Here is a 26,049-nt window from a genome sequence, read left to right as displayed (position 1 = left end):
TTCTGCACGTCTCTATTACCCAGGTTCTAATTCTGTTATGCCAGGAATCAGCACTTTGTGGTTAAGAGAAGAAGTCAATTATTGTGTTTCTCCGCCGGGTAGCTAAGCCCAAAATGTGGTAGGCCAGTTAGAGAAATATGAATATTATATTCTTAAAATGTTTTTATTGTGTGCTATGGTTTGACCCTTTTCTTTCCGTGTCTGGAAAGTTGCTGCACTTGACAAAGGTTCTCAGCGAAACCCTGGTTGTTTTATCATATAATATGATAATATGTTCCAAGAGAGCACACGGCAGCCTTTATGGAATAAAGTAAACATTTGAGAGAGTGCCATTTGGGTTCCTGTGTCTTTCTTCTTTCTTATATTTTCTGAGATGTACCATGATTTTGGAAGTCAAAGGATTTCAGAACCAAGAGGGAACTTAGAAATTATCTAGTGCCTCATCTCCCCTTTAACAACCCACATAAATTCATTCATACAAACATTTATTAAACATCTTTCATGCTATGTACCAATCAATACGTAGACTATATGCTAGAGTCTATAGCATCCAAATAAGAACTTTCCAATGTAAGCATTTTCACAGTCCTTTAGAGAATTCACAAAGCAGCCCATTTAATTAGTTTCTTTTTTTTTTTTTTAATGTTCATTTATTTTTGAGAGACAGAGCGAGCAGGGGAGGGACAGAGGATCCGAAGCAGTGTGCCCAATGTGTGGCTCAAACCCATGAACCTTGAGATCATGACTCAAGCCAAAGTCTGACACTCAACCAACTAAGCCACCCAGACGCCCGTAATCCGTTCTAATTCTTAGAATGGCCTCCCAATTTTGAGCCTAGGCCTATTTCTTTATAATTGCCATTCATTGGTGTTAAATCTTCCTTCCAGAACCACACGGGTCCATATCCTGTCTTTTTCAGGCTGTGAAAGATGAAGGTCTTTCAAACATGCCTCACTTGCTGCCTGCGGTGGCTTCCAAATCCTCCAGCAATTTGGTTTCTTCATCTGGCTGGCCTGTCAGTGGCCAGCATCCTCCTTAAAGTGGTGGCTCACTTATTTAACTTAGTATCTATTTCAGGTAAGGTGGCCATGAAGAGACCATGCGAAAGTAGTCAAGCGTCTTTCTCTTGTCAACAGTATAATAAGTTTTAACAATCCGCTCAATGGATATGACGCGTTTTTCCCTTCATTGTTCTTCAAAGCAGTTGTTTACCCTTATGTTTTATTAAAAATTTTTTCTCAATTTGTTCAAAGTTCATATCTAAAAATTAGTTTTAGTGCATTTTAAAATGTTTTTTATTGATGCTTATTTACTTATTTATTTGTTAAAAAAATTTTTTTAAGGTTTATTCATTTTTCAGAGACAGAGAGACAGAGCGTGAGCAGGGGAAGAGCAGAGAGAGAGAGAGACAGAATCCGAATTCAGACAGGCCTGGAGCCTGCTTCAGACTCTGTGTCTCCCTCTCTCTGCCCCTCCCCTGCCCGCACTCTGTCTCTCTCTGTCTCAAAAATAAATACACGTTGGGGCGCCTGGGTGGCTCAGTTGGTTAGGCATCCTACTTCAGCTCAGGTTATGATCTCACTGTCTGTGGGTTCAGGCCCCACATCGGGCTCTGTGCTGACAGCTCAGAGCCTGGAGCCTGTTTTGGATTCTGTCTCCCTCTCTCTCTGCTCCTCCTCTGCTCACGCTCTCTCTGTCTCTGAAAAATGAATAAACCTCAAAAAAAATTTTTTTAAATAAATAAGTAAATAAACATCAATAAAAAAACATTATAATTTCCATTTACTGCTCTAGGGGTCGTTCTAGGAGTGAAAGTAGAGACTAGTTCTAGGAGTGAACTTTCTAGGAGTTAATTTTAACAATTTTCCATTTCACTCCTAGAACTACTCTCTACTTTGGCTCTTTGGGGAACAAACTGGCTTGGTGGAAAAAGAATCGTGTCTAAGTGGGAATAGCCAGTTTGACTCCCAACCCTCCTGCTTACCAGCAGACTACCTGAACACAAATCACAAATGGGCTGATGATAACCTACTTCACAGAGTTGCCATTAACAATGAAAAGGGACTTTTTTTGTTTTTAATTTGAGAGAGAGAGAGAGCATGCATGAGAGCAGGGGAGAGGGGCAGAGGAAGAGAAAAAGAAAGGGAATCTTAAGCAGGCTCCATGGTTAGTGTGCAGCCTGATCCGGGTCTCAACCCCACAACCCTGGGATCACGACCTGAGCTAAAATCAAGAGTCAGAGGCTCAACCGACTGAGCCACCCAGGTGCCCGAAAAGGGACTTTCTATGTTAAATGCCCAGCAGGCTCCCTACAACTGAAAAATAGTTCTCCATATGTGTTTGGGTTTTCTCCCCTGCCTCGTCAAAAACCAAAATATCATTTAGTATCATCAGCGGGAAAAGGTTACATATTGAAGCACATCACTGATTGTACAATGGTCTGCATACCTTGTTCTTTGTCATTGCGGATCGATACCAGATTTCCCCCAAATCCTATGCAAGCTTTTCGTGCCTCTTGCCAATTTTTTCTTTCTTCTTCAACAAATCCAAAGATTTTGAAACACTTGGAGGGAAGAAAAAAATAGGGACTAAGTCAAGATAATAATGTTTGCCCTAAAGAAATTTAAATTATTCATGCAGATCGACGCTAAATATACATTTTCTCATCACCCAACAGAGATCCAGAAGGTTAAGCTAGTTTCATCACCCACGGACTTCCTTTGCAAAGTGTGTTTTCTTCCTTGTAACAAAGGGCACATCTATCTGGATCCTTCAAGTATACTCTCAATTTCCACAGGGAATTTGACACAGGAACCTTCATCTATTCTTGCCTAAAATTTGCTCAAGGGACTAGGTAAGCGAAAGTTAACTTTCAGCTGAAAAGTTTGCACTGTCACTCTCCACATCGATGGACGCCAAGACTACCGCTAATTGTTTTCATACCTTGTTATTGTAAAAATTCCAGCCTTCCTTACAACCTCCTGGGACTGCAGGCACGGTAGGAATGACCGTGGCATTGATGCTGCTGTTGTGCCGCTGGCAGATGAAGGCGTTTGGATAACCACAATTAATGTCATTCCAAAACCCTGGCAGAGGACAAAATAGCTAAATTAGATTTACATATTTGCATTTAAAAACACTCTTTTTTAAATAAAATGCCTCATGTTTTGTAAGGATTCTCAGAAATGGCTTAGATTACAACACCACTTTTACACAAGTAACTAGAAAGATCTATGCCGTACCCTTTTGTTCTTTCACTTAAACTAACAATACTTCAGCTTTATTTTATTTTATTTTGTTGTTTTATTTTAGAGAGAGAGAGCACAAGCGGGAGAGAGGGGCCGAGGGAGAAAGAGAGACAAAGAATCTTAAGCAGGCTACCCGCTCAGCATGGAGCCTGATGTGGGGCTTGATCCCACAACCCTGGGATCGTGACCTGTGCCAAAATCAAGAGTCGGACACTTAAATGACTGAGCCACTCAGGCGTCCCGATAATAGTTCAACTTTATGGAGAGCTTCCTACGAGTCCAGAATAAACTTGATGTTGCAGATATATTACCTAAACAGCCATTAACAGCTAAAGATAATAATCTAATCGTATCTAAACTTACAGATACCAAGCATTTGTTTAGTGGTTTAGAAATATCATATCTTTAATTCTCTCAACAACACACAAGTTCTGGTCACTATTCTCATTTTACAGACAAAGATGTGGAGAGAGATAATGGAGACAGATAAACCCTCTGGATATTCTGCTCAAATCAAAACATAAAAAAAAAATGTCTCCTAAAGTAAGTGACAAGATAGTGTTCTTTATTAGAGCACATGTGAAGCACACATTCTCCTCGCCAACTAAGCCAACTAACAGTTACGTCGCCGAGACTTAAAGTATTTCTTCTGCTTTTCTTGCCTGACGTAAGGGCACAACTTGCTATTCTTAGGCTAGGGATATAGCAAAAGACACATCGCACCATGAGGCAGATTCAAGACGATGGTTATGTTGTCTACCTGAATTTGAATACATGGTCACACAATTTTCATCGTCGTTTGCAAAATTCGGTTCACCTGTGGCCCAAGACACATAATCCACTTTGCTTCCGTCCATCCAACTGAAAGAGAAAATTCAGGCCCTTAGCAATAATAATCCAAACATCGGGATAATTGGTTACAGCCTAGCGTGCGGGAACACCTGAGTCAGTGAAGATGCACAGAGCACAGGATTGGAAGCAAACAGAAGAGAGGATTCTAGAAAGACTAGCAGGAAAACTCTGAGGAGCCGGTGATTCCCGAGCCATTGTGCTCCTCTGCGGCAACCCAGGGCTTTGGACAGTCTGTCTTCTTTTCCCTCCCTGGAAGAAGCTACCTTTAGTCTTGAAGCAAGAGAGGAAATGGAGGTCCCAGTTGCTCTGGAAGTAGCCAGAGGCAAACATCTCTCGCAGTGCCGATTAGACAGGATTCCCACAAAAGAAAACCACCCATAGAGAGAGACAGAGCATTGAGACTTTCTCGTTAAGGCCCATTCTGTGATTTTTGTGTTTATTCTAGGTTTCTCCCAGGGTATGCAGGCCAATGCTTATTTTATATAAATTACAGAAATTCAGAGACTGTTAGCTGGGAAGAGAGCAAGAGATCATCGAATCCGACCCTCTCATTTTAGAGATGATTAAAACAGATGCTTGTCCAGGGGCACCTGGGTGGCTCAGTCGGTTAAGCGTCCGACTTTGGCTCAGGTCACGATCTCATAGTTTGTGAGTTCGAGCCCTGCATCGGGCTCTGCGCGGACAGCCTGGAGCCTGCTTCGGATTCTGTGTCTCCTTCTCTCTCTGCCCCTCTCCCACTTGTGCTCTATGTCTCTCAAAATATAAATAAATGTAAAAAAAAATAAATAAAACAAAAACGAGGGCTTGTCCAAAGAAGCATCAAACATTTCTGATCTTTAAAATTAAGGAGTGTGAGTTTGGGTCTCTGTTTACTCAAAAATGGCAATAAGGGTCAAGCGGAACATATGTGGCTAGCACGTCTGCACACGAGCCAGGAAGACATATCTGTTCTTCAAACTTAGGAGAACATGTGTATTCATGAACAAGGAAAGAAACCCCAAAAATGTGCTAATTTCCTCCCTCTCGTAGCTTTTCCTGGCCCCTGTATCTAATGGAAAACAGTACAGTCATTCCTTTGGAAGGAAAGCGTTTCATGCAGTTGAAAGGGTATTTCCAAGTAGGGCTGTTAAAGCAGTGAGTGGGGCGACATAGAAGGGCGGTTTAATTCTGTGCACCAAGGATGGTCCAAGTGGGAATCGTAATTTTAACAGTAAAGTCGGTGCTCATATACGCAGCATGTATCTCCTTAGCAGGTGACTTACTAACATGTGATGACATCCTAAAACAAAAATAGGTGGAGTTTTGCACGATTAAATCAGACTTTGAATTGTTTACTTGAGAATTATGGTGTTCAAAATATTTAACTGGATTTTAAGAAATTCTTTTGCTTTCTTTTTAAGACGCTTTTTAGATTGAGAGCTCAGCAGGATTTTTTTTATAGATATATATACATCTTTATTTTTTTTTTTAATATATGAAATTTATTGTCAACTTGGTTTCCATACAACACCCGGTGCTCATCCCAAAATAAGCCCTCTTCAATGCCCATCACCTAGTCAGCAGGATTTTTAAAAATGCGTTCAGCAAAGCCGAAGTCTCAAAATAACTGTGAGATGTTTATCAGATCCTCCTCTGAAGCAAAGTTGTCTTTATTTTGATGTACTTACATAAACTTTTTATCCAAGCTGATCAATAAGCCAATAAAATATGCTGGTTGTGCATCATTCCTGTTTACCTAAAAGATGGAAGTTGACATATATAGTTCAATCCATACTTACGTAATAAGAAAATTCTTAAACAAAACATACTTAGTAATGAGGCAACCCATTTGGGTTGTTTTCTAAGGAGGGATTCATGCAGAAATTTTGTGGTATATTCAAAGTTACGTCTTTCATAGAAATAGAAAGAAAAATATTGGGGCACTTGGCTGCCTCAGCCAGAAGAGCATGTGACTGACTCTTGATCTTGGGGTCCTGAGGTTGCACCCCAAACTGGGGGTAAAGATTACTTAAATAAACTTTTCTAGTTTTTTTTTTTTACTTAAAAATTTTTTTAATGTTTGTTTCTTTTTAAGAGACAGAGAGACAGAGCATGAACAGGGGAGGGAGGGGCAGAGAAAGAGGGAGACACAGAATCCAAAGCAGGCTCCAGGCTCTGAGCTGTCAGCACAGAGCCCAGCATGGGGCTCGAACCCATGAACTGTGAGATCATGACACTAGTCAAAGTTGGACACCGAATGAGCCACCCAGGCATTCCTTAAATTAACTTTTTTTAAAAAAAGAAAAAAGAAAGGGGCGCCTGGGTGGCTCAGTCAGTTTGACGTCCAACTTTGGCTCAAGTCATGATCTCGCAGTTCATGAGTTTGAGCCCCACATCGGGCTCTGTGCTGACAGCTCAGAGCCTAGAGCCTGCTTCAGATTCTGTGTCCCCCACCCCTCTCTGCTCCACCCCTGCTTGTGCTCTGTGTCTCTGTGTCATTCAAACATGAATAAACATTAAAAATTTTTTTAAAAAAGAAAAAGAAAAATATGCATACTATATATGAACCTGAATTTATAAAGCAAATACCTTCAGTCATTCTCTGCAATAGCAAATGCCTATAGCAATTAGGTTGTTGGAGATATTCTTTAAAACAAAGTAACCATTTGGTATTTTGCATCTAAGGAAAGACTTTGTCCACATATATATTTGTACAATATTAGGAAATATCCTAAAAAGTTCAAACCAAAATATATCCACAAAGATAAAGATAGGTCAGACTACACTGGAATACCTTTGTAAGCAAATGATTTTTTATTCTTTCATTATATTCAACGTATTTTTTTTCTGCTTTCCCTCTTACCTCCTTTCTGGCAAGCAACAAGGATGCCATGATGATTTGTAAAGAGAAATATTAAGCCAATACCTTTGGAAAACAATAAGCTATAGCTTCACTCTTATGTGATAATTTTGGAAGAACCAAGATTTTTATATGAATAATCAAGCTTTACGTTTAACAACAATTTGGTCCAACTAAGATAGATCTGTAAATTAACAATCGACCTAAACTAAATCAGAGGGTCCAGGACTGATACATAACAACTACTTAAGAATTATAATCTCTGAAAATCCAGTTGGTGAACTCAAAGTCATCACATATGGGTCCTTACCAAGCCGAGACTAAAAACTGCTTCTGGATGCTATGATTCTGCACTGAATATCTAAGCAATGAGGTCATTCATTTCTGTTATGGCCACCACCCACCTCTCCTCTGGCATTCATGTCTTCCCCTGACCTTAGAAACTTGAAATTTAGCCCCTCATTTGAAATTGCACCACAGGGTACAATCCACAGGTAGTGGATATTATCTTTGCTTATCACATGTCACTGTTTCATTCTTAAATTAATCATATTCTTACATATTTCCATAGAAACTTCTTTTTACTTTCACTCTGAATAGAAACAAGATCACCGAAGTTCCTCCTGCAAAATGCTCGGGCGTTGTCCATGGTCTCCTTTTCTTTGCTAAAGTAATACTGGTAGTCTTTGTAGATAACCCACCCATCTTCGGTGACTGGCGGATCTGAAAAATGAATGGAAAAGGGTGATGAATTTTCCCGCGATAAATTCAAGAATCTGGTACGTGTGATGCACCAAAGTAAAAAGGGCAGAGTAGCTTTGTCAGAGGTATCAGCAAGTCTGAGAGCCCAGAATAAGCAGGATATTTATGCCCAACACAGACTGAATTACCTAAGGGCAGAGATCCACTCTGCACCAGATCTGGAACTCTATCTTCTCCATTAAGTCCTATGTATCATCATTGGGTAAAAGAACTCTCAGTGCTACTTTCATCAAAGGGATCACATAGCAAACACAACTTACATACCTGGACCTATGACGTTCGGAGTTCAAGAAGTGAAAGCTGTGAGAAATCAGTTGCATTCTTATACACCAATAATGAAGCAACAGAAAGAGAAATCAAGGAATCGATCCCATTTACAGTTGCACCAAAACCCATAAAATACCTAGAAACAAATCTACCCAAAGAAGTGAAACATCTTGATTAAAATCGTGGTTGATCATGATTAAATTCAGGGTCTTTAGATGGAGCCATTATCCTAGATTATCTGGGTGGGCCCTAATGTAATCGCAAGTATCCTTAAAGAGGGAGATCTGACTGCAGAAGAGGAAAGCCACGTGACAAAAGAAGCAAGATTGCTACATTGCTGGTTTTTCAGGGTGCAGGAGGGGGGACACAAGCTAACTTTAAGGGATGCAGTTCTAGAAGGTGGTAAAGACAAGGAATCAGATTCTCCCCTAGAACCACGGGAGGAAGCATGGCCTTGACAATTTTGGCCCAGTGAAACTGAGCTCCTGTTTCTGACCTCCAGACCTGTAAGGGGGAATAAATGTGCTTTGCTTGAAGCCACCAACTTTGTGGTAATTTGTTACAGCAGCCATGGGGAACTAATAGAGTACTAAAGAGAAAACATGGGCCCTTGGGTTTGATTCAAGAGCCCTTGACACAGTGTATTAAAATGCTTTGCTTTTGTGCCTATGAGCATTTGTCTGGAGGAAAGGATCCATACTCCCACAAGGTTCTCAGAGATATTAAGAACTCTGTTCTTCCTGGGTGAAGGAAAGGAAAGGAAAGAGCAAAAAAGGCTATCAGTGTGGAGATCACGAAATAAGGAAACACCTACTGTCTTGAGGAGCTGGTGTTGGCTCAGGTTTTGGTGTTTGTCCTGGAAAACAAAAGAAAACCAGATTATAAAGTGTGCGTGAACTTCCGCAATCATATCTCCTAATTTTCCTATTTTCGTGGGTCAAAACAGCTTAAAATGTAGCTCTTCCTTCTCTCCCTCTCTTCTACTCCTCAAATGCCCTAGCATGTTGTAGAGGAGAAGAATGAAGGCTAAGAGAATTAGTACAGTAATAGCCACTAGAAATTGGAAGACACTTTTCAGACCCAAAAATAGTGTCATCAAAAGGGAAGAAAGGAACACGAGTTTTAGAATCAGAAAGCCTAGTTTCAAATCAAACTGGGGTTTAAATTGCCTACCTTCAACTCTGTCAACTGCTAAAAGGAGTTAGTAGTATGTGTAAAGAGGTAGGATAAATTATGTGCATTATTGGTATGTAGAAGATATTTAATAAATGTCAGGGTGACAATTACACATCTTATAATGAGCTGTGGACTTACTTAAAATTTCATTATTTGAAACCATTAAAGATACACTATTGACTTATAAAATGTTTTTTTTCCAAAGAATATTATGTTTATTAAATGTATCTTATCCTAAAAGTTAAATGAAATATTTTTCTTTCCAAGGAGTTAATGATATATCTGGACTTTGTTGGAATCTGATAAAAGGAATCAGGTTACCCAGCTTTTGGCTTAATGTAGTTAACATCTGGAAGAACAGAGTTACTAATAACATGTAAGGAAACTTACGCAGTCATTGGTAGCTAGGAGACTTCTAAAGAAAAACTGGCCACTCTTTATTCCTCTACTCTGAAAACTTTGAAAGCACTCATCTATGCAGGAGTGAGGAAAACAAGCAAACAGCACGAGAGCAACACAGGGTCTCTAGCAGTGGAGTTGGGACAGTAGCCAAGGTTCTCCAACAGCAGAGGGCAATGTGGTTCCACAAACTGTTTTAAAATGAGGAAGATTATGTATATTGTGGTTCAAGGGAAGGTCTGTTTGTTCCTTTATCTTAACAGAAGAACCTGGATCCTCTGACCTCAATGCCTGACTTGGATATGTGGAACTTTCTGAGTCCCAGATCGTGACTTAAAGTATGCAGATACTTTTTGACAATCATAAACATAGTGGCTATAATAGCATCAGGGCCCCAAAATGGTGTTTGTTCTTTGTGTTGAATATTTATTTAAGAAATCAACATTTAGAATATTCAGACGTTGGGAAACTTTTACCTACTGGATGGCTAACATAGGTCAGAGGGTGAATATACCAAAGAAGAAACAGGATGCGCATTACTCTACTTACAGAGTAGAACACCCACCCACTCCCACCCTTGTAGAACCTGAGCCAGAATCACAGCTCGTGGGAACTATTTTAGAGGACGTGACTGTCATCCAGGATTCCCGGGTGGCCTTTTGATCTTCTGTTCCTTTGGAACATTTATCTGTGCTCATTGACTTCATTCTTATCCTGTGAAATGATGGCCCCTGCCAGTTCCCTTATTTGGTTATTTTGTCTGTTTGGTTCTGCTAATAAAAGGAAAACACTGGGATATCAGGAGGTTAGTTCTCCAATGTGAGATAGAATAGAGGACAGGTTACCATACCTTTTTGTATCTGGCAAATCCAGTTGTTAAGATGTTCACAGTTAATATCATTCCAGGACATACCAGAGTCACCTTTCAACTCGCCACAGTATTCAACATTTTGATAATTATTAGGTTCTCCATAAGCCCAATTTTCATATGAAACCTATGTCAGAAACATTACATTGCAATCATTAATTACGTATGTCATTTAAATCAGGCCATTGACAATCATTTATCTAAACAAAAGATAGAAAGGGAAGGTATATTAACATTTTTTAATCCATCCACTTTTTTTGCAATAGCTTTGTTTTGAAAGCAAGGTTTATGAAAATGGATTGGAAAGAAATAGCTTTCACTACATGGAAACTTTCAAAGATGAATAGAATATGGTATTATTATAACATTTTCTTCGGTCTTATTGATAGAATGGATCCAGGGCCTTGAAAGTGGGATTTCTATATAGGAAAAACCCAGCAAAAAAGCTCCACTTGTCAGTATTGGGTGTTCCTAAATCTCTAACCCATTCTTAAGTGGTAATATTTCAGTGTGACGTTGGACACTTTCTCTTTATAGGTAGGATAGAGAAATATAATTAGTTTTTATAATAAAAGAAAAAGACTTACGAAATGCCGTTAACAAAGCTACATAACTCCGCCTAAAAGAACAGTGGAAATAAATGGAGGGCTGGGTGTAGAACCCCTTGCAGGTTTCAGTGTAGAATCGTACCCAACAGAGTTTTAGGCTAAGCATTTTCCAGAAATATCAATATGAAATCCAAGTGTCAGTGGAGCTATCAAAGAAATCACCTTACTCAAGTGCCTTGAAAAGTTGCTGATGGGTTATAAGAGGAGGTAGAACTGAAATCACACAAAATCACTTCCTTGGATGACCAGACCACTAAATACTGCCAACACGTGTCACAGCCTCACACTTCCCCATTCTTAGGAATGGGGAAGGCTGACAAGGCCCAATGGTTATTAATGGATTCTCAAAAATTGTTTCCAGATCTCTTGCTCTATAAGAAGCTATAAAACACTCAACTTTTTATATTAAGTTTTAAATTTTAATTCCAGTATAGTTAACATAGTGTTATATTTGTTTCGAGTATACAATATAGTGACTCAACAGTTCTATACATTATTCAGTGCTCATCATGGTAAGTGCACTCTTAATCCCCTTCACCTATTTCACCCACCTCCCTCCCCTCTAGAAACCATCAGTTTGTTCTCTGTAGTTAAGAGTCCATTTCTTGATTTGCCTCTCTCTTTTTTCCTTTGCTCATTTGTTTTGTTTCTTGAATTCCACATATGAGTGAAATCATATGATATTTGTCTTTCTCTGACTGACTTATTTCAGCCAGAATTATATTCTCTAGCTCCATTCGTGTTGTTACAGATGGCAAGATTTCATTCGTTTTTATGGCTGAATAATATTCTGGAATTTTATGGCTGAATAAACATAAATGTTGATGGGCACTTGGGCTGCTTCCATAGTTTAGCTATTGTAAATAATGCTGCAATAAACACAGGGGTACAGGCACACCTATGAATTAGTGTTTTTGTGTTTTGGGGTTAAATACCCAGTAGTGCAATTACTGAATTATATGGTAGTTCTATTTTTAAGTTTCTTAAAAAGTATTTATTTTTTGGGAGAGCACAAGCCATGGGGGGGGGGGGGCAGAGAGAGGGGGACAGAGAATCCAAAGCAGGCTCTGTGCTGACGGGAGGGAGCCTGATGTGGGGCTCAAACTCAAAAAATGCAAGATCATGACCTGAGCCAAAGTCTGACACTCAACTGATTGAGCCACCCAGGTACCCTTATTTTTAGCTTTTTGAGGATCGTCCATACTGTTTTCCACAGTGGCTGTATCAGTTTGCATTCCTACCAACAGTGCACAAGGGTTCCTTTTTCTCTGCATCCTCACCAACACTTGTTTAAAACTCAATTTCTGGGGCACTTGGGTGGCTCAGTTGGTTGAGTGTCTGACTTTTGACTCTGGCTCAGGTCATAATCCCAGGGTCGTGAGATCAGACCCCATATCAGGCTCCATGCTCAGCTTGCTTAAGATTCTCTGTCTTTCTCCCCCTGCCCCTCTCCCCCACCCACGCTCTCACTAAAAAATAAAAATAAAATAAAAATTTAAAAATACCAAACTTTTAAGAAGTTTAACTACTTGCACACCAATTTTGCATAATAGAATGAAAGCATTATTTTATTCAAGCTACCTAAATGAGTTTTCTAAAAATTTTTTTTAATCCAGCCAGTTATGCTTATACCTTGGGTGAACAGAATTAATTAGGGCAGGGGCAGAATAATGATCCTAGAATTGGATTTATTTTTGCATAGAAAAATGTTACTAGCTATCATAAAAACACGTTTCACCAAAGACTTGGATTAAGCCAAAGGGTAACATCGAAATAAATACATGATAAAGTGAGAAAACAATGTATCAAATCATATTACTCACAGGAGAACCGTCACTCCAAACAAAGCCCTCTGAAGGACTTCCATACGTAAGTCCCAACCAAAACAGTTCATGGTACGTCCCGGTAGCCCTGCAATTTGCAAGACATAAAGAGAGCTCATACTATTGGATGAAACAAGTCTGGTTACTTAACGAGATTTCTATGGTTACCTAATGAGACAAATATGAGAGCTAATCAAATTTGAAAGTTGTCTTTGAAACCTAAATTAGTACACAGGTAAAAAGACTCAATGACTATAAGCAGTATGCAACTGTGTGTTTTGGTACAGCCCATGAATATCCTCAAAAGGAGCCACCACTTGAGAATATATCATTATAAAGCACTGCAAGAAAGTCATTCATTTATTCACTTAATAACATGTATTGAGTGTCTTGTACTTTTATAGAGTAATTCATCACAGGATTTATATCGATAAAATTAAAGCATTCGTAGGTGAAACTAGATAAAAAAAGGTCCTATGGATTTGGGAAATAATACAGCCACTCAAGGTAGCATTATGAGTCAACAATTTCAGAAATGTAAGACTTTTCTCAACATCAGAGCATCAAATAGGTAAAAGGAATATTATATACAAAAGACACTTACGCTATCAATCGCCATATTGCTTGCTGTTCCTCTTTATTATTGATACTAGCTAGATCACCACCCAGAGCTTTACAAAAATCTCGAGATTCAAACCATGTTTTCTTCTCGTGTTTTCCTTTTGCAAACAGCTAAGGATGATATAGTTTCAGAAGTTATTTTATACTTCATAGCTTATCAAATCAAGAGAAATAATTATTTACTTTTGATGAGATTTCATTTTATAGAAAGACACTGCTATGGTGTAAAACAATGTAATTGTCTTGGTTGAAAATCAATGTAGGAGTAAGTATTTGGGTAACAAAACATGTGGGGTGGTTTTGTTGAGAAAACCTTAGAAAATAAAAATGCTTCATAGCACAGAAGAAATTAGATTAAAGTCTTAGAAGTTTGATGCATTTGGCAGAATTAATTTGCTTAGATGGGAAAAGTAGCATTGAAATGAGGAAGAAAAAAACACTTTTGATACAGGAAAAGTAAGGAAGGAAAACTTCAAAAAACAAAAATTGTGGCATAGTTTGTTATCCTGCTTAGCTTGAACAAACACCTGACAGTCTCAATATTTCATTGCTGGTGTCTTTTACAATGGCCTTGTCTTTTTTTCCTGACAGCTGCATTAAATTTTAATAGATTATATAAGTTAGGGAATATCTTGTATTATCCAGAGGGCTACAGTGAAATGGAATTCCAGACTAAGACATACCTATCAGTGTGCAAATACTATAGGAGTCCGTTGTATCCATCAACTTTTATAATTTTCATTCACTATTTCTCATGAGTCATGCTCCCCACCATTACAGGCTTGTGGGAAATGGGGTTGGCTTCCAATGGACTAGGGCTGCCCAGCCATCACCAAGCAACCCAAGGCAATCTTCACCTTGACCCTAACTTGAGCTCTCTGGACAAAAGTGCCTTGAGCAAGCTTCCACATCATTAACTCCCAAGACTCTGTGGGCACTGCAACCTGCTAGACTATGATATAAGACTTCGTTTTCTTAAATCAATTTACTATCACCTGAATTTTATTAATAGTTCCCACATCTTAATATGTACAAAGACGGTCTATATATTTCCAAACAAACCTACGTAAGCACCTCTAAAACTATATAATTTTCTAATGAAGCACATATTTCAATGTGTTGAATATCCACCAGGATAGCATCTCTACCAGAACCCTCATTCACTTCCCAGCTCTGGAGAATTCTGCCACTTCTCGCAAAATCCTGCTACAAATCTCCATAGCCTACCGCCCCCAGGTGGATGGCTGTGTATAGGACGAGCCTGGCCTTTGTGTAGTAAACCAAAAGTTTCCAGATGCAACAATAAACACCTGATTTGCTTTGCAATAGTCCTCAATTAACCCATTTCCAAAATCCTCTCTTGCCTTGGCCCAATGCATCCCCTTCTATGTAAATTGTGCATTTAGCCTTGACCTGCTAGTCAGGATTGAACAAGTATTTAGCAATCTCCACTGCCAGTAGTGGGAATGACTAACCCAACTACTCACACCCCTTGAGTTACAGAAGACTAAACAGCCTCATTCTGATACACATTAGTAATTCAAGTTTTCCCTCAGCCTTACCTAACTGTCTTACAAGGCACACCATGGCCACATGCGACCAAAGGGTCTGAATAAAAGAGGTCCTGGGAGTAGGACGCTAAAGAACAATATCATTAAGGGGTAGAAAAGCACATTTCTGTATGTGACCAAATCTAACTTTCTCAAGAAAGGATATGACTTACAAGAGTGAAAAAAAAAAAAAAGACCCAAATGCATAATTCACTGAGGTTTTTGTCTGTTTGTTTTGGTCAACTTGACTGCATAACGAGAAAATGGACGGTGTGAACTTGGAAGGTATAAAATGAGAGCAGGATATCAACTCGTCATTTAAAGGACACGGAACAGCCACGTGCCCCTACTTAGGAACGCTCTCATCGCCCATCGGGCATAACAACGGGGCGGGGGGGGGGGGGGGGGCGCTAAATCACAACGATGGAGCATCACCTCCTGGATGACCATTTGGCATTAATGTAGACTCATTTATCAGTGCAATTACCTAAAAGCTTGGGCTCTGAGACCAGGGCAAAATGGGACGTGATGGGATAGCATGAGGGGAAACACATTTTCATGAAAAGTGCAAGCTCAGAGGAGGGCAAGGCAGCCTGGGGGGGACAGTGGGAGGGTGACGAAGCAGAGCACGTGAAGAAAGCTGCTGTGAGTCGTGTTTGCAGCTCTAAATGCAACCGGTCATTAGCATGTACCCGAGGAGAGCTTTTGAAAACACAGAAGCCCAGCTCCCCTTCCAGATTCAGAGAATTAGACTTTCTACAGGTAGAGCCTGAGCACTGCGGTTTGGGGTTCCGTTTTAATTCCTCGCGTGACTTTTGAGGCTGAAACACAGTCCACGTTCTTTCTTAGCTTAGCAGATGACAGTCACCTTGAAACACAAGCTCGTTTTACTGCTGGCGCCCCATTCCTCCGGACATTTGGGTTCGGGAGTTGTTGTGGGCTCTGGTGGGCGAGTTACTCCCTCGGCCCAGTGTTTGCACACAAATTTTGCTTTTTCTTCGCATCTCAAAACATCCCACAAGCCCCCTGCAACTCCAGTTCTCATGGCGACACATCCTGCTTTTCGCCCTGTATTCAATACATAAAGGAAAATTCACTTAGCAGGAGCTACTAACGGCCGGCCCCGCTCGCAGGTCAAACCCGAGGGTCACCCAGGGCCATACACTCCTCAGGTGAAGAGAAAATATAGAGGAGAAATTACGGCCGCATTTGGCAACTCCTTTCTACTATTTTGAACTGTTGGTGACCTTTTATTTGTGTGGCCAAAATCCCTAACAGAATTATGAGCTCAGACGTCAGGGTTTTGATAGCATTTCGTGTTTCTAACATCGGGCAGGGTGTTCCCCACGTAGATACTTAATGATACAATAATTTTAGTAGAACAAAATTTACCATAATGGCAAAAACAGGGGGTTCATGGGTTTTTTTTCTTTTTTTAAGAAAACGTTTGTAAGAGTCCCCTCCTCCGCCCCACAGGCCTTGGAGGTCTCTCAGGACAGAAATTCATCACACACTTCAAAGGGAGACACAAGTGAGCTAGAGATTTTTGTTATTCGTTGAATACTCAACTACCCTTGAACTTGCTTCCTTATCTCAGAAGGCAAATATCACCACCTACTTTACAGAGTAGTGATGAGTGCCAGCTTTCAAGGATAAAAAAAAGCATAGACAATGGGGACTATAATCAGCTTAATACTTTATAAATCTGTTTTACAGGTGTGATTATTTCCAAATAGTAATTCATTCAGAAAGAACTTTGAACATAGTAGGAGTCTTTGCTGGAGTGAGATGTTCTCTTACTGTTCTTTTAACGGACATGAAGCGTCTAGAGAGAAATCTCAAAGTTCTGGGGAGGCGCATCTTTTTCAAAACATTTTCTCTAAGATCTCTGATTCCCTATGGCTCTGATTTCATCCATTTTTATTCCCTAGGGACATTCCAGGATTAAGCTTTCAGAGTCCCACTGCTGAAGGAGCAACACGAAGAAAATTAAAGAGTAGGGCCTAGAAGTAAAAATTACCACTACCACTCCGAACGATACTTAACAACAACAACAACAACAACAAAAGTGTATAGTCAGCTCTTACTCTCCTGCCCAGTTAATTTAAAAATAAACTGAAATCGTTGGGGCTCCTGGGTAGCTCAGTCACTTAAGCATCTGAGTTCAGCTCAGGTCATGATCCCCCATTCGTGAGCTTGAGCCCCGCATCAGGTTTTGTGCTGACAGCTCGGAGCCTGGAGCCTGCTTCGGATTCTGTGTCTCCCTGTCTCTGCTCCTTCCCCCACTTGTACTCTGTCTCTCTCTCAAAAATAAATGAAGATTACAAAAACAAATTTTTTTTTAATAAAAATAAACTGAAATCGTATTGTTTTCAGAACATTCAAGAATTCACCAAGAATCACACTATCCAAATTACTGTCCTATTTTCCTTATTTGTCAATAATTTGAGAATACAAATTAAAAGAACTTCTGAAGATCAGGACTTATGAAGCCAGGTAGTAAATCCAGGCGCTTGAGTGAACAGTCTTGCTTTAGCGTTTAGCCCAGACACAACAAAACATTTGCTCTGGAGGATGTGGCATTTCTGCGCGGTGTCATGTCCCTGAAACATACTAATATTTCCACTCATCTCTGCAAGGCCAAATTTTAAATCTCTTTAATATAGTTTTAAGTTTACAAACATAAGTTAACTGTCTGGAACGTCTGTGGTTATTTAGGATTTCATAAATATTTTTCAAACAGAGCAATACCAGACAACTACTAGTTTTACTTCCCTGTTTTCTTAGATGACTGTGAACTAATTAGAAATTTTAGGGGTGCCTGGGTGGCTCAGTCGGTTAAGCGTCTGACTTCAGCTCAGGTCATGATCTCACGGTCAGTGAGTTCAAGCCCTGTGTCGGGCTCTGCGCCGACAACTCAGAGCCTGGAGCCTGTTTCAGATTCTGTGTCTCCCTCTCTCTCTGGTCCTCCCCCGTTCATGCTGTCTCTCTTGGTCTCAAAAATAAATAAACGTTAAAAAAAAATTTTTTTTAAGAAAATTTTAGGAAAGAAAGAAAAAGCAAAAGAGAATGAAATACAAAATGCCGCAAGCACAACTAATCTACGTAGTATATTTGGAAAACTACATGGAGGACTAATAGGCTTTGCCCAATGGACTTGTAGGGTGAATGAAAACCTCACCTCCAAGCAATGCTCATACCTGGCATATCTGAATTCCAGTGGGTGAACTGAACCTTTTCCTCAATGGTCCATTGAAAGGTGCCTTTGTTTTGTACATCTGAAAGTCCTGTCCAAAAATATCTTTCAGGCCTCAATCCAACCAAACTAGTTAGAAACGCTTGTTCATATCTTAAAAGAAAAAAATTAACTAAAATTTAGAAATGTGAATTTTTCCAAACAGCAACACGAAAAGCATGTCAATTACATGTGTGAGCTATGATTTAGTTGGTACTTCAAACATATTGTGTTTTAAGTTATATGCCATTTAAATTATGCAAATTTCTACTAAGGAAATGAGGGGGGACTATCATGGAGCTGAGTGAATAAAATCAAATATACTCAAATCATTTCTGTCCACTCCTCACCAGCCCCTCGGCCCCTCCTCACAATCTAAGAGAATTCTGCAAAGGCAAAGGAGAAAACTATAGCATTCTCAGATACACTGTTTAAAAAAGTATGGGGCGCCTGGGTGGCGCAGTCGGTTAAAGCGTCCGACTTCAGCCAGGTCATGATCTCGCGGTCCGTGAGTTCGAGCCCCGCGTCGGGCTCTGGGCTGATGGCTCGGAGCCTGGAGCCTGTTTCCGATTCTGTGTCTCCCTCTCTCTCTGCCCCTCCCCTGTTCATGCTCTGTCTCTCTCTGTCCCAAAAATAAATAAAAAACGTTGAAAAAAAAATTAAAAAAAAAAAAAAGTAGTCCACTTTCCAACTATTTCAAATGCCCGACACAGTTTCTTGGGTAAGTAAATCCCGAGGTCGTAACGTTATCAAAGATGATACAGACAGAAAAATCCGTGTGGATTACCCCTCAAATTTTATTCTCTTCCCTCGGGTCTGAAACAGAAGAGAAAATTATTGAGGAATACGGAGAAGCAGAGATTCGATCTGTAGAAAGAAGTAGGAGAAGAATCACAATTTCCAAAGGTTCTCTTTGGATCTCATCTCTTTGGCATCATCTAATGACCCAATTTGGTTCGTAAAGCAACCAAAGTTGATCTTAACAGATAAAACATTAAATAATGAGGCAACAATGTAGGCAAAAATTTTTCTTCGGAGCAAAAGAGAAGTGAAAAAAGTGGTGTTCACAGTTTCCAGGATAACGGAATGTTTACTTCTCACAATTGAATAATTTCATTCTCACAACTGTACAAAGAAAAAAATGTTTAAAGTCCTAAACCCAATTTGTCCCAAAAGTCTAGAAACAAAATTTAAGCACAGAGTTACCGAGCTCCCGAATAGAAATGTAGACAATACAAAGGAAAACAAACCTAAAATATAGGGAAATTTCTGCTCCAATAAACCAAAAGATCAATAAACCAACTCATCAATTGATCAGTCAGGATCAATGTCCACTCAGTGAAGATCAGAACAGTAGCATTCTTTACCTTTTATCAGGTGTGCCTTAAGAAGCAATGAATAAAACTTACTGTATTAAAACTATGTCTTGACCTTTTTATAACAAATCAAATGCACATTTTTAAATTTCGTGGGGCGCCTGAGTGGCTCAGTCGGTTGAGCGTCCCACTTCGGCTCAGGTCATGACCTTACAGTTTGTGAGTTCGAGCCCTGCATCAGGCACTGTGCTGACAGCTCGGAGCCTAGAGCCTGCTTCGGATTCTGTGTCTCCCCCTCTCTCTACCCCTCCTCCTCTCATGCTCTGTTTCTCTCTCTTTCCCTCTCAAAAATAAGTAAACATTAAAAGAAAATTCTTTAAGTTTCTTCTGTGTCTAATCCAGTGCTTTGTGAAGATTAAGGGAAAAATAAATAAAAACTAAAACCTCAAAGATGTTTGGTACTCTAGAGGTCAAAAGTTATATAAAATCCTCTACATTCATGTGATTTTTCTGGACCTATCGGTCTAGCAAAACTAGCAAAGCAAAGAAAAGAAAATGAACAGAAGAATGTAAAGGAATAATAAAATATTCAGTGAATCTCTCTACCCTTTTTGTGGTGGAGACAGTGGTAAAGATAGAAAGTGGCATTTTTGAACCAATAAATTTTACTTTTTCTGCTTTAAAAAATTCGGTATATACTAGATCAGAAAAAAGTTAGGCCCATAAACTATGTTCGCTAGAACATTACTTTTCTGAAATGAAATTATATGATTCATATAATAACGTAATGAAAGTTTGTTACTGAATATTGCTTTCAAGTTCTAAAAGGAGCAAAATATTTTATAGCGCTTACAGTGAAGAATCCAAATTAGGATATGATTTTCAATGCTACTCCTTCTGCAAATCATACCTCAAGATCATATGTAATTTACAGAAATTTAGAGCATGGTGATACTTAGGCTTCTGTGAAACCATTTCATTATTTGACATGCATTAAAATAGAATTAAAATAGTTGCATACCTGTCTTCAACAGTTGTTAAGTAAGCCTTCTCATTTACACAGGTTTGGTTTGCTTCTGCAAATGTTGAAAGTGTGTGTCCAATCAAATAGCAGTAGAAGCCGTGTCTTTTCCAGCCCTATTAATGTTATCAAGCAGATTATCGTGGATATTTATTCAATAATATTATTTTAATAATTCCTCTACCATGAAATGTAAATTGCTAAATAACAGAGGTATCTGAAGAACACAAATCTGAAAAGTTTGAAATGCAATGACAATTACTCATGTGAATAAGAAAACAGTAGAATGTTGTTCATCATACGACAAATTAGGACACAAAACTGGGGAGAGGGCATTCATTCTCTCCGTTTCTGATACCTCTTTTAACAAAAGCAATGTGTGAAGTGCTCACTGGGGAAACGGAACAAAATGCCTAAGATTTCAGTATTAGAATGAGTAACCACAGGAAATAATTGGCAGAGTAGCAAGCTCATTTGCCCACTGACGTCAAAAGTAGATGATGACTATGAAACTGTATCATCTGGTCCTGGGAGAATACTTATCAAACTTCTGGCAGCACCATTTGGCATGGTTCCTCTCCCATCCTTAAAACACACAGAAATGCTACATAAAAGCATTACAATAGGGGCACCCGGGTGGCTCAGTGGGTTAAGCGTCCCAACTCTTGATTTGGGCTCAGGTCGCAATCTCACGGTTTGTGAGACTGAGCCCCGCTTCCAGCTCTGTGCTGACAGCATGGAGCCTGCGTGGGATTCTCTCTCTCTCTCTCTCTCTCTCTCTCTCTCTCTCTCTCCCACCCTGTGCCTCTCTCAAAAATAAATAAACTTAAAAGATAACAATAAAGAAAAAAATTCCATACTTGAGCTCAAGAGAAAGAAGAGGTTGTCTCCAGTTACCGAAAATACATCGAAAACTAAAACCTAGAATGGGAAATACTCAAGCTGAGACTGTAGTTGCCCCATTGTGCACGAACCTCAGATTATGGTACTAGGGCAGGGGTACTAATCTCCATACAAATGAGCATATCAGCTCACTTGAGGCAGGGGAATGGAACTGAAGTCCTTACACGAAGATGGTACCCACTAATGGGAGCCCCTCCGAAAAAGGAGAGCGAAAAACTCTACTCACAGAACCGAGAAGTGACAGTTTCTTATCATCTGCCTGGGGTTCTAGGTGCAGGGAGAAAAGTTCTTCCGTTAAAAATAAATACCAATTCTGTGCCAGGGATGGGTGCTGGTCCCAACTTGATACCATTCGCATTGCATTAGCACCCGCAGCCAAAAACATAAAATAAATCTCAGTCTACGAAAGGAGAGACTCCTAGATACTCAGAGAAGTCAAATGCAGAAACACACAATAGAAATATTTCTACAACACAGGTAATGTGAGGCTAAGACATTTGAGGCTTAGGTTGGGGATGGGACGGGGACTGGTTGAATCAAAAATTGCAAACCACATGAGGCTCACATTCAAGGAAAGTCAGTAATCGCCTTTCTGGGAAAAAAACATAAAAATAAGCATGCTTCAGATGATTTAACAAAAGAAGACAAAGGAAGAAGCAGAATCAATAATTAAAGAACAAAATGTTATCAACAAAGAACAAGAGGATGTGAACACACAACAGAACTTGTAGAAAAGAAAACCATGAAGTGAAAAACTCAATGGCTAAATAAAATGTAGAAATGCAGTTTCGGAAAGATTAGTCAACTGAATGAATGTAGCAGAGTAATGAGCACATGAAAAGACATTTAAAGAACACGGACAGAAAACAAAATAGAATGAGAAGGTTGAAAATCAAAGTAAGAAATGTTTCAGAATCACCAAATAAAATTAATGACTGAGAATCTTCAAGATTTTAATTTTTTTTAATGTTTTTACTTATTTGTGAAGGAGAGACAGAGACAGAGCATGAGCAGGGAAGGAGCAGAGCAAGAGGGAGACACAGAATCTGAAACAGGCTCCAGGCTCTAAGCTTTCAGCACAGAGCCCAATGCAGGGCTCCAACTCACAAACCGTGAGATCTTGACCTGAGCCGAAGCTGGATGCTCAACGGACTAAGCCACCCAGGCGCCCCATATAATTAAAAAATTTTTTTAACATTTATTCACTTTTGAGAGACAGAGACAGACAGAACGTGAGCGGTGGAGGGGCTGAGACGGAGGGAGACACCGAATCCAAAGGAGACTCCAGGCTCTGAGCTGTCAGCACAGAGCCTGACGCGGGGCTCGAGCCCAGGAACCGCGAGATCATGACCGGAGCCAAAGTCGGATGCTCAACCGACTGAGCCACCCAGGTGCCCCAATAATTTTCAAGATTTAAAAAGAAAGATACATTCTGAAAATGAAGAAGCACACTGAGTACCAAAGAGAAGAAAATTAATCCAAAGCTCAACATATTGTACTAAAAGCCTGCAGAATGGCAAAGACAATGAGTAGATCTTAAACTCAATCAGAGAGAAAATACAAGTAGCCACTTTTTAAAAAGAAGAGTTAGGGACGTGTGGGTGGCTGAGTCGGTTAAGCATCCCAGCTCTTGGGGCACATGGATAGCTCAGTTGGTTAAGTGTCTGACTTTCAGTTTCCGCTCAGGTCATAATCTCACTGTTCTGTGAGTTCAATCCCCACATCAGGCTCCTCACTGACAGTGCAGAGCCTGCTTGAGATTCTCTGTCTCTCTCCTGCTCACACTTCTCTGTCTTTCTCAAAAATAAGTAAATAAACATTAGAAAAAAATTTTTTAAAAAGCATCCCAACTCTTGATTTTTGCTCAGGTCATTATCTCACTGTTCATGAGTTCCAGCCCCATGTTGGGCTCTGTGCTGACAGTGTGGAGCCTGCTTGGAGTTCTCTCTCTCTCTCCCTCTCTCTCCGCCCCACCTCCTTCACTCTGTCTCTCTCTAAAGTAAATAAGTAAACTTTTTTTTAAAGTACGGGGGCCTGGGTGGCTCAGTCGGTTAAGGGTCCGACTTCAGTTCAGGTCATGATCTTGCAGTTCGTGGGTTCGAACCCCTCACTGGGCTTTGTGCTGACAGATGGGATCCTGGAGGCTGCTTCAAATTCTATGTCTCCCTCTCTCTCTGATCTTCCCCCACTTGTGTTCTGTCTGTCTCTCTCAAAACTAAATAAACATTAAAAAATTTTTTTAAAAGAAGGATAAGAAGAATTAGTCTAATAACAGGGGAATTCCAATGTCAAAAATAAAGGCCAGGAGAAAACGAAACAATAAGTACACAGCACTGAGGCGCCTGAGCGGTTCAGTCAGTTAAGCATTTGACTGTTGATCTCAGCTCAGGTCACGAGTTCCAACCCTATGTTGGGCTCCATGCTGGGTGTGAAGCCTACTTTAAAATATATCATATCACACACACACACACGCACATACATACAGACAGCATTTTAAAACAACCTACCTAAATTATTACGCAAGGTAAGGGTGGATCAAGACATTTTCAGATAAAGACAGAGAGTTTTCCACTCCGAAATCACCAGTGAAGGAATCACTAAAAGTTTTACTTTGTCAAGGAAGAATTTTAAATCAGGAGGAATAAGAGAGCTGAAAGTCTACACGGAGCAAAGGAACCAATAAATGCGTGTGTGAATCCAGGTCTAAATGCCTGTGCCAACAGCAAAGATAACTAATTGCAGGTGGGAAGTTAAAGAATGGGAAATTAACGAGATGTGTGGTTTAAGCAAAATAAGTCGGTGGAAGATCAGTATCCTATGACTTCACTCATATGTGGAACTTAAGAAACAAAACAGATGAACATAGGGCAAAGGAAGGGAAAATAAGATCAAAACGGGGAGGGAGGCAAACCATAAGAGACTCTTAAATACAGAGAACAAACTGAGGCTTGCTGGAGGGGAGGTGGGGGGAGGGGCTACATGGATGATGGGCATTAAGAAAGGCACTTGTTGGGATGAGCACTGGGTGTTACATGTAGGGGATGAATCACTAAATTCTACTCCTGAAACCATTATTGCACTGTATGTTAACTGACTTGGATTGAAATAAAATTAAAAAAAAAATACTCTAAAAAAATAATCCTAAAATAAAATTAGAGATAGACTTTAAAAATAGAGGTTTATCAGTATTACATATTTACCTAGCTGTGATACTATAGGCCTCACATGAGAAGTTCTCACCAAAGGTGGGGAAGTGGATGGCACAGGGGAATTCTCTGTACTCTCTTTCTCAATTTTTTGACAGTCTAACATGATTTCCAAGTTAAAAAAAAATGTTTTAATGTTTAGGTGGAATAATAAACTTCATTTTGTTCAGGAAGCAGAGAGATGTTAACTTCAAGTCAGACATGCATGTTAAAAACATAAGGTTAACCACTGGAAAAAAGAAAAAAAAGAAATAGAGTAATTCCCAAACCTGTAGAGGAGGAAAATGGGATAAAAATATTCCAGAGAACTAGTGGAATGCAGGAAAAGACAAGATAGAAAGAAAACAGAACAGTAAATGAAATAAAGCTCAAAATGGTAAAACAAATACAAATATATAAATGTGCAAAAAAAATCTACACTCACATTTGCCAGTAAAAAGCCAAGAGTTCCTCAAATGAGATAAAAAATAAAAATGCAGATATATTTTTACAAGAGCCATTCGATGACATAGAACTATTAAAAAGCTAACAGGCATTTCTAGGGAAATGCCAAGCAAAAGATAGCTTCTGTGGCAATTAATTTAAAATTGACTTTCTGGTCAAAAAAGGATTAGTATGAATGAGGAAAATAATTACACTATCAAGGACTGACGCATCAGGAAGATATAATGCAGTTCAAAGCACATAAAACAAACATTGACAGAACTGTAAAGAGAATATTTCGTCAAGGAGACAAAATACTAGGAATGCAGAACATCCGAATTATACAAATTGTTAAAGTTTATCTAGTCACCATATAAAGATCCCTGAACCGAACAATCAAAGATCGTTCTGTTCAAGCACACACTGAATATTTACAAAATCTGACTATTAACTAGACCATAAAGAAAGTCTCGGCAAGTAACAACAACCAAAACTGTATATAATCACAATGCAGTGAAATTAAAATCAGTTTCTAATTATTGAGAAACTAAAAATCAAACAAAATCCCCATCACAACCACCAAAACCACACACACACACACACACACACACACACACACACACACACACACTCTCACTCTCTCTCTCTCTCTCTCTCTCTCCCTCTCTCTCTCTCTTCTAAATAATTCAAGGATAAAATAAATCTTAATGGAAATAAAAAATATTTGGAAGTGAATCACAATGAAAGCACTAGATAACAAAACTTGGTTTGGTTGGTCCACAGTTTTAAATTCACCTTTTATTTCTGCAAATATTTAAACACACATTCATAGTCGGTTAAGCGCCTGACTCTTGATTTTGGCTCAGGTTATGATCTCATGGTTCATGGGAGGAAGTCCCGTGTCAGCACGGAGCCTGCTTGGGATTCTCTCT

The 26,049-nt window shown here is 39.5% G+C and overlaps 1 protein-coding gene across 1 annotated transcript in view; it reads right to left on the bottom strand.

Moving 5' to 3' along the window:
* The window catches only part of MRC1 (mannose receptor C-type 1), a 99,160-nt gene that overhangs the window by 21,762 nt on the left and 51,349 nt on the right, over positions 1-26,049 (bottom strand). Inside the window, exons 10-21 of the mRNA XM_047868213.1 lie at positions 20,586-20,701; positions 18,214-18,362; positions 15,882-16,081; positions 13,447-13,574; positions 12,843-12,930; positions 10,394-10,538; positions 8,783-8,824; positions 7,499-7,662; positions 5,768-5,835; positions 4,009-4,109; positions 2,944-3,086; positions 2,449-2,563 (exon numbers count right to left, since the gene is read on the bottom strand). Of these exons, the coding sequence (XP_047724169.1) occupies positions 2,449-2,563; positions 2,944-3,086; positions 4,009-4,109; positions 5,768-5,835; positions 7,499-7,662; positions 8,783-8,824; positions 10,394-10,538; positions 12,843-12,930; positions 13,447-13,574; positions 15,882-16,081; positions 18,214-18,362; positions 20,586-20,701 (1,459 nt within the window). The remainder of the gene's footprint in view (positions 1-2,448; positions 2,564-2,943; positions 3,087-4,008; positions 4,110-5,767; positions 5,836-7,498; positions 7,663-8,782; positions 8,825-10,393; positions 10,539-12,842; positions 12,931-13,446; positions 13,575-15,881; positions 16,082-18,213; positions 18,363-20,585; positions 20,702-26,049) is intronic.

The sequence above is a fragment of the Prionailurus viverrinus genome, chromosome B4 (assembly GCF_022837055.1).
Source record: "Prionailurus viverrinus isolate Anna chromosome B4, UM_Priviv_1.0, whole genome shotgun sequence".
NCBI lineage: Eukaryota > Metazoa > Chordata > Mammalia > Carnivora > Felidae > Prionailurus > Prionailurus viverrinus.
The sequence above is the reverse complement of the archived record's forward strand: the minus strand, read 5'-3'. Positions and strand labels throughout refer to the sequence as shown.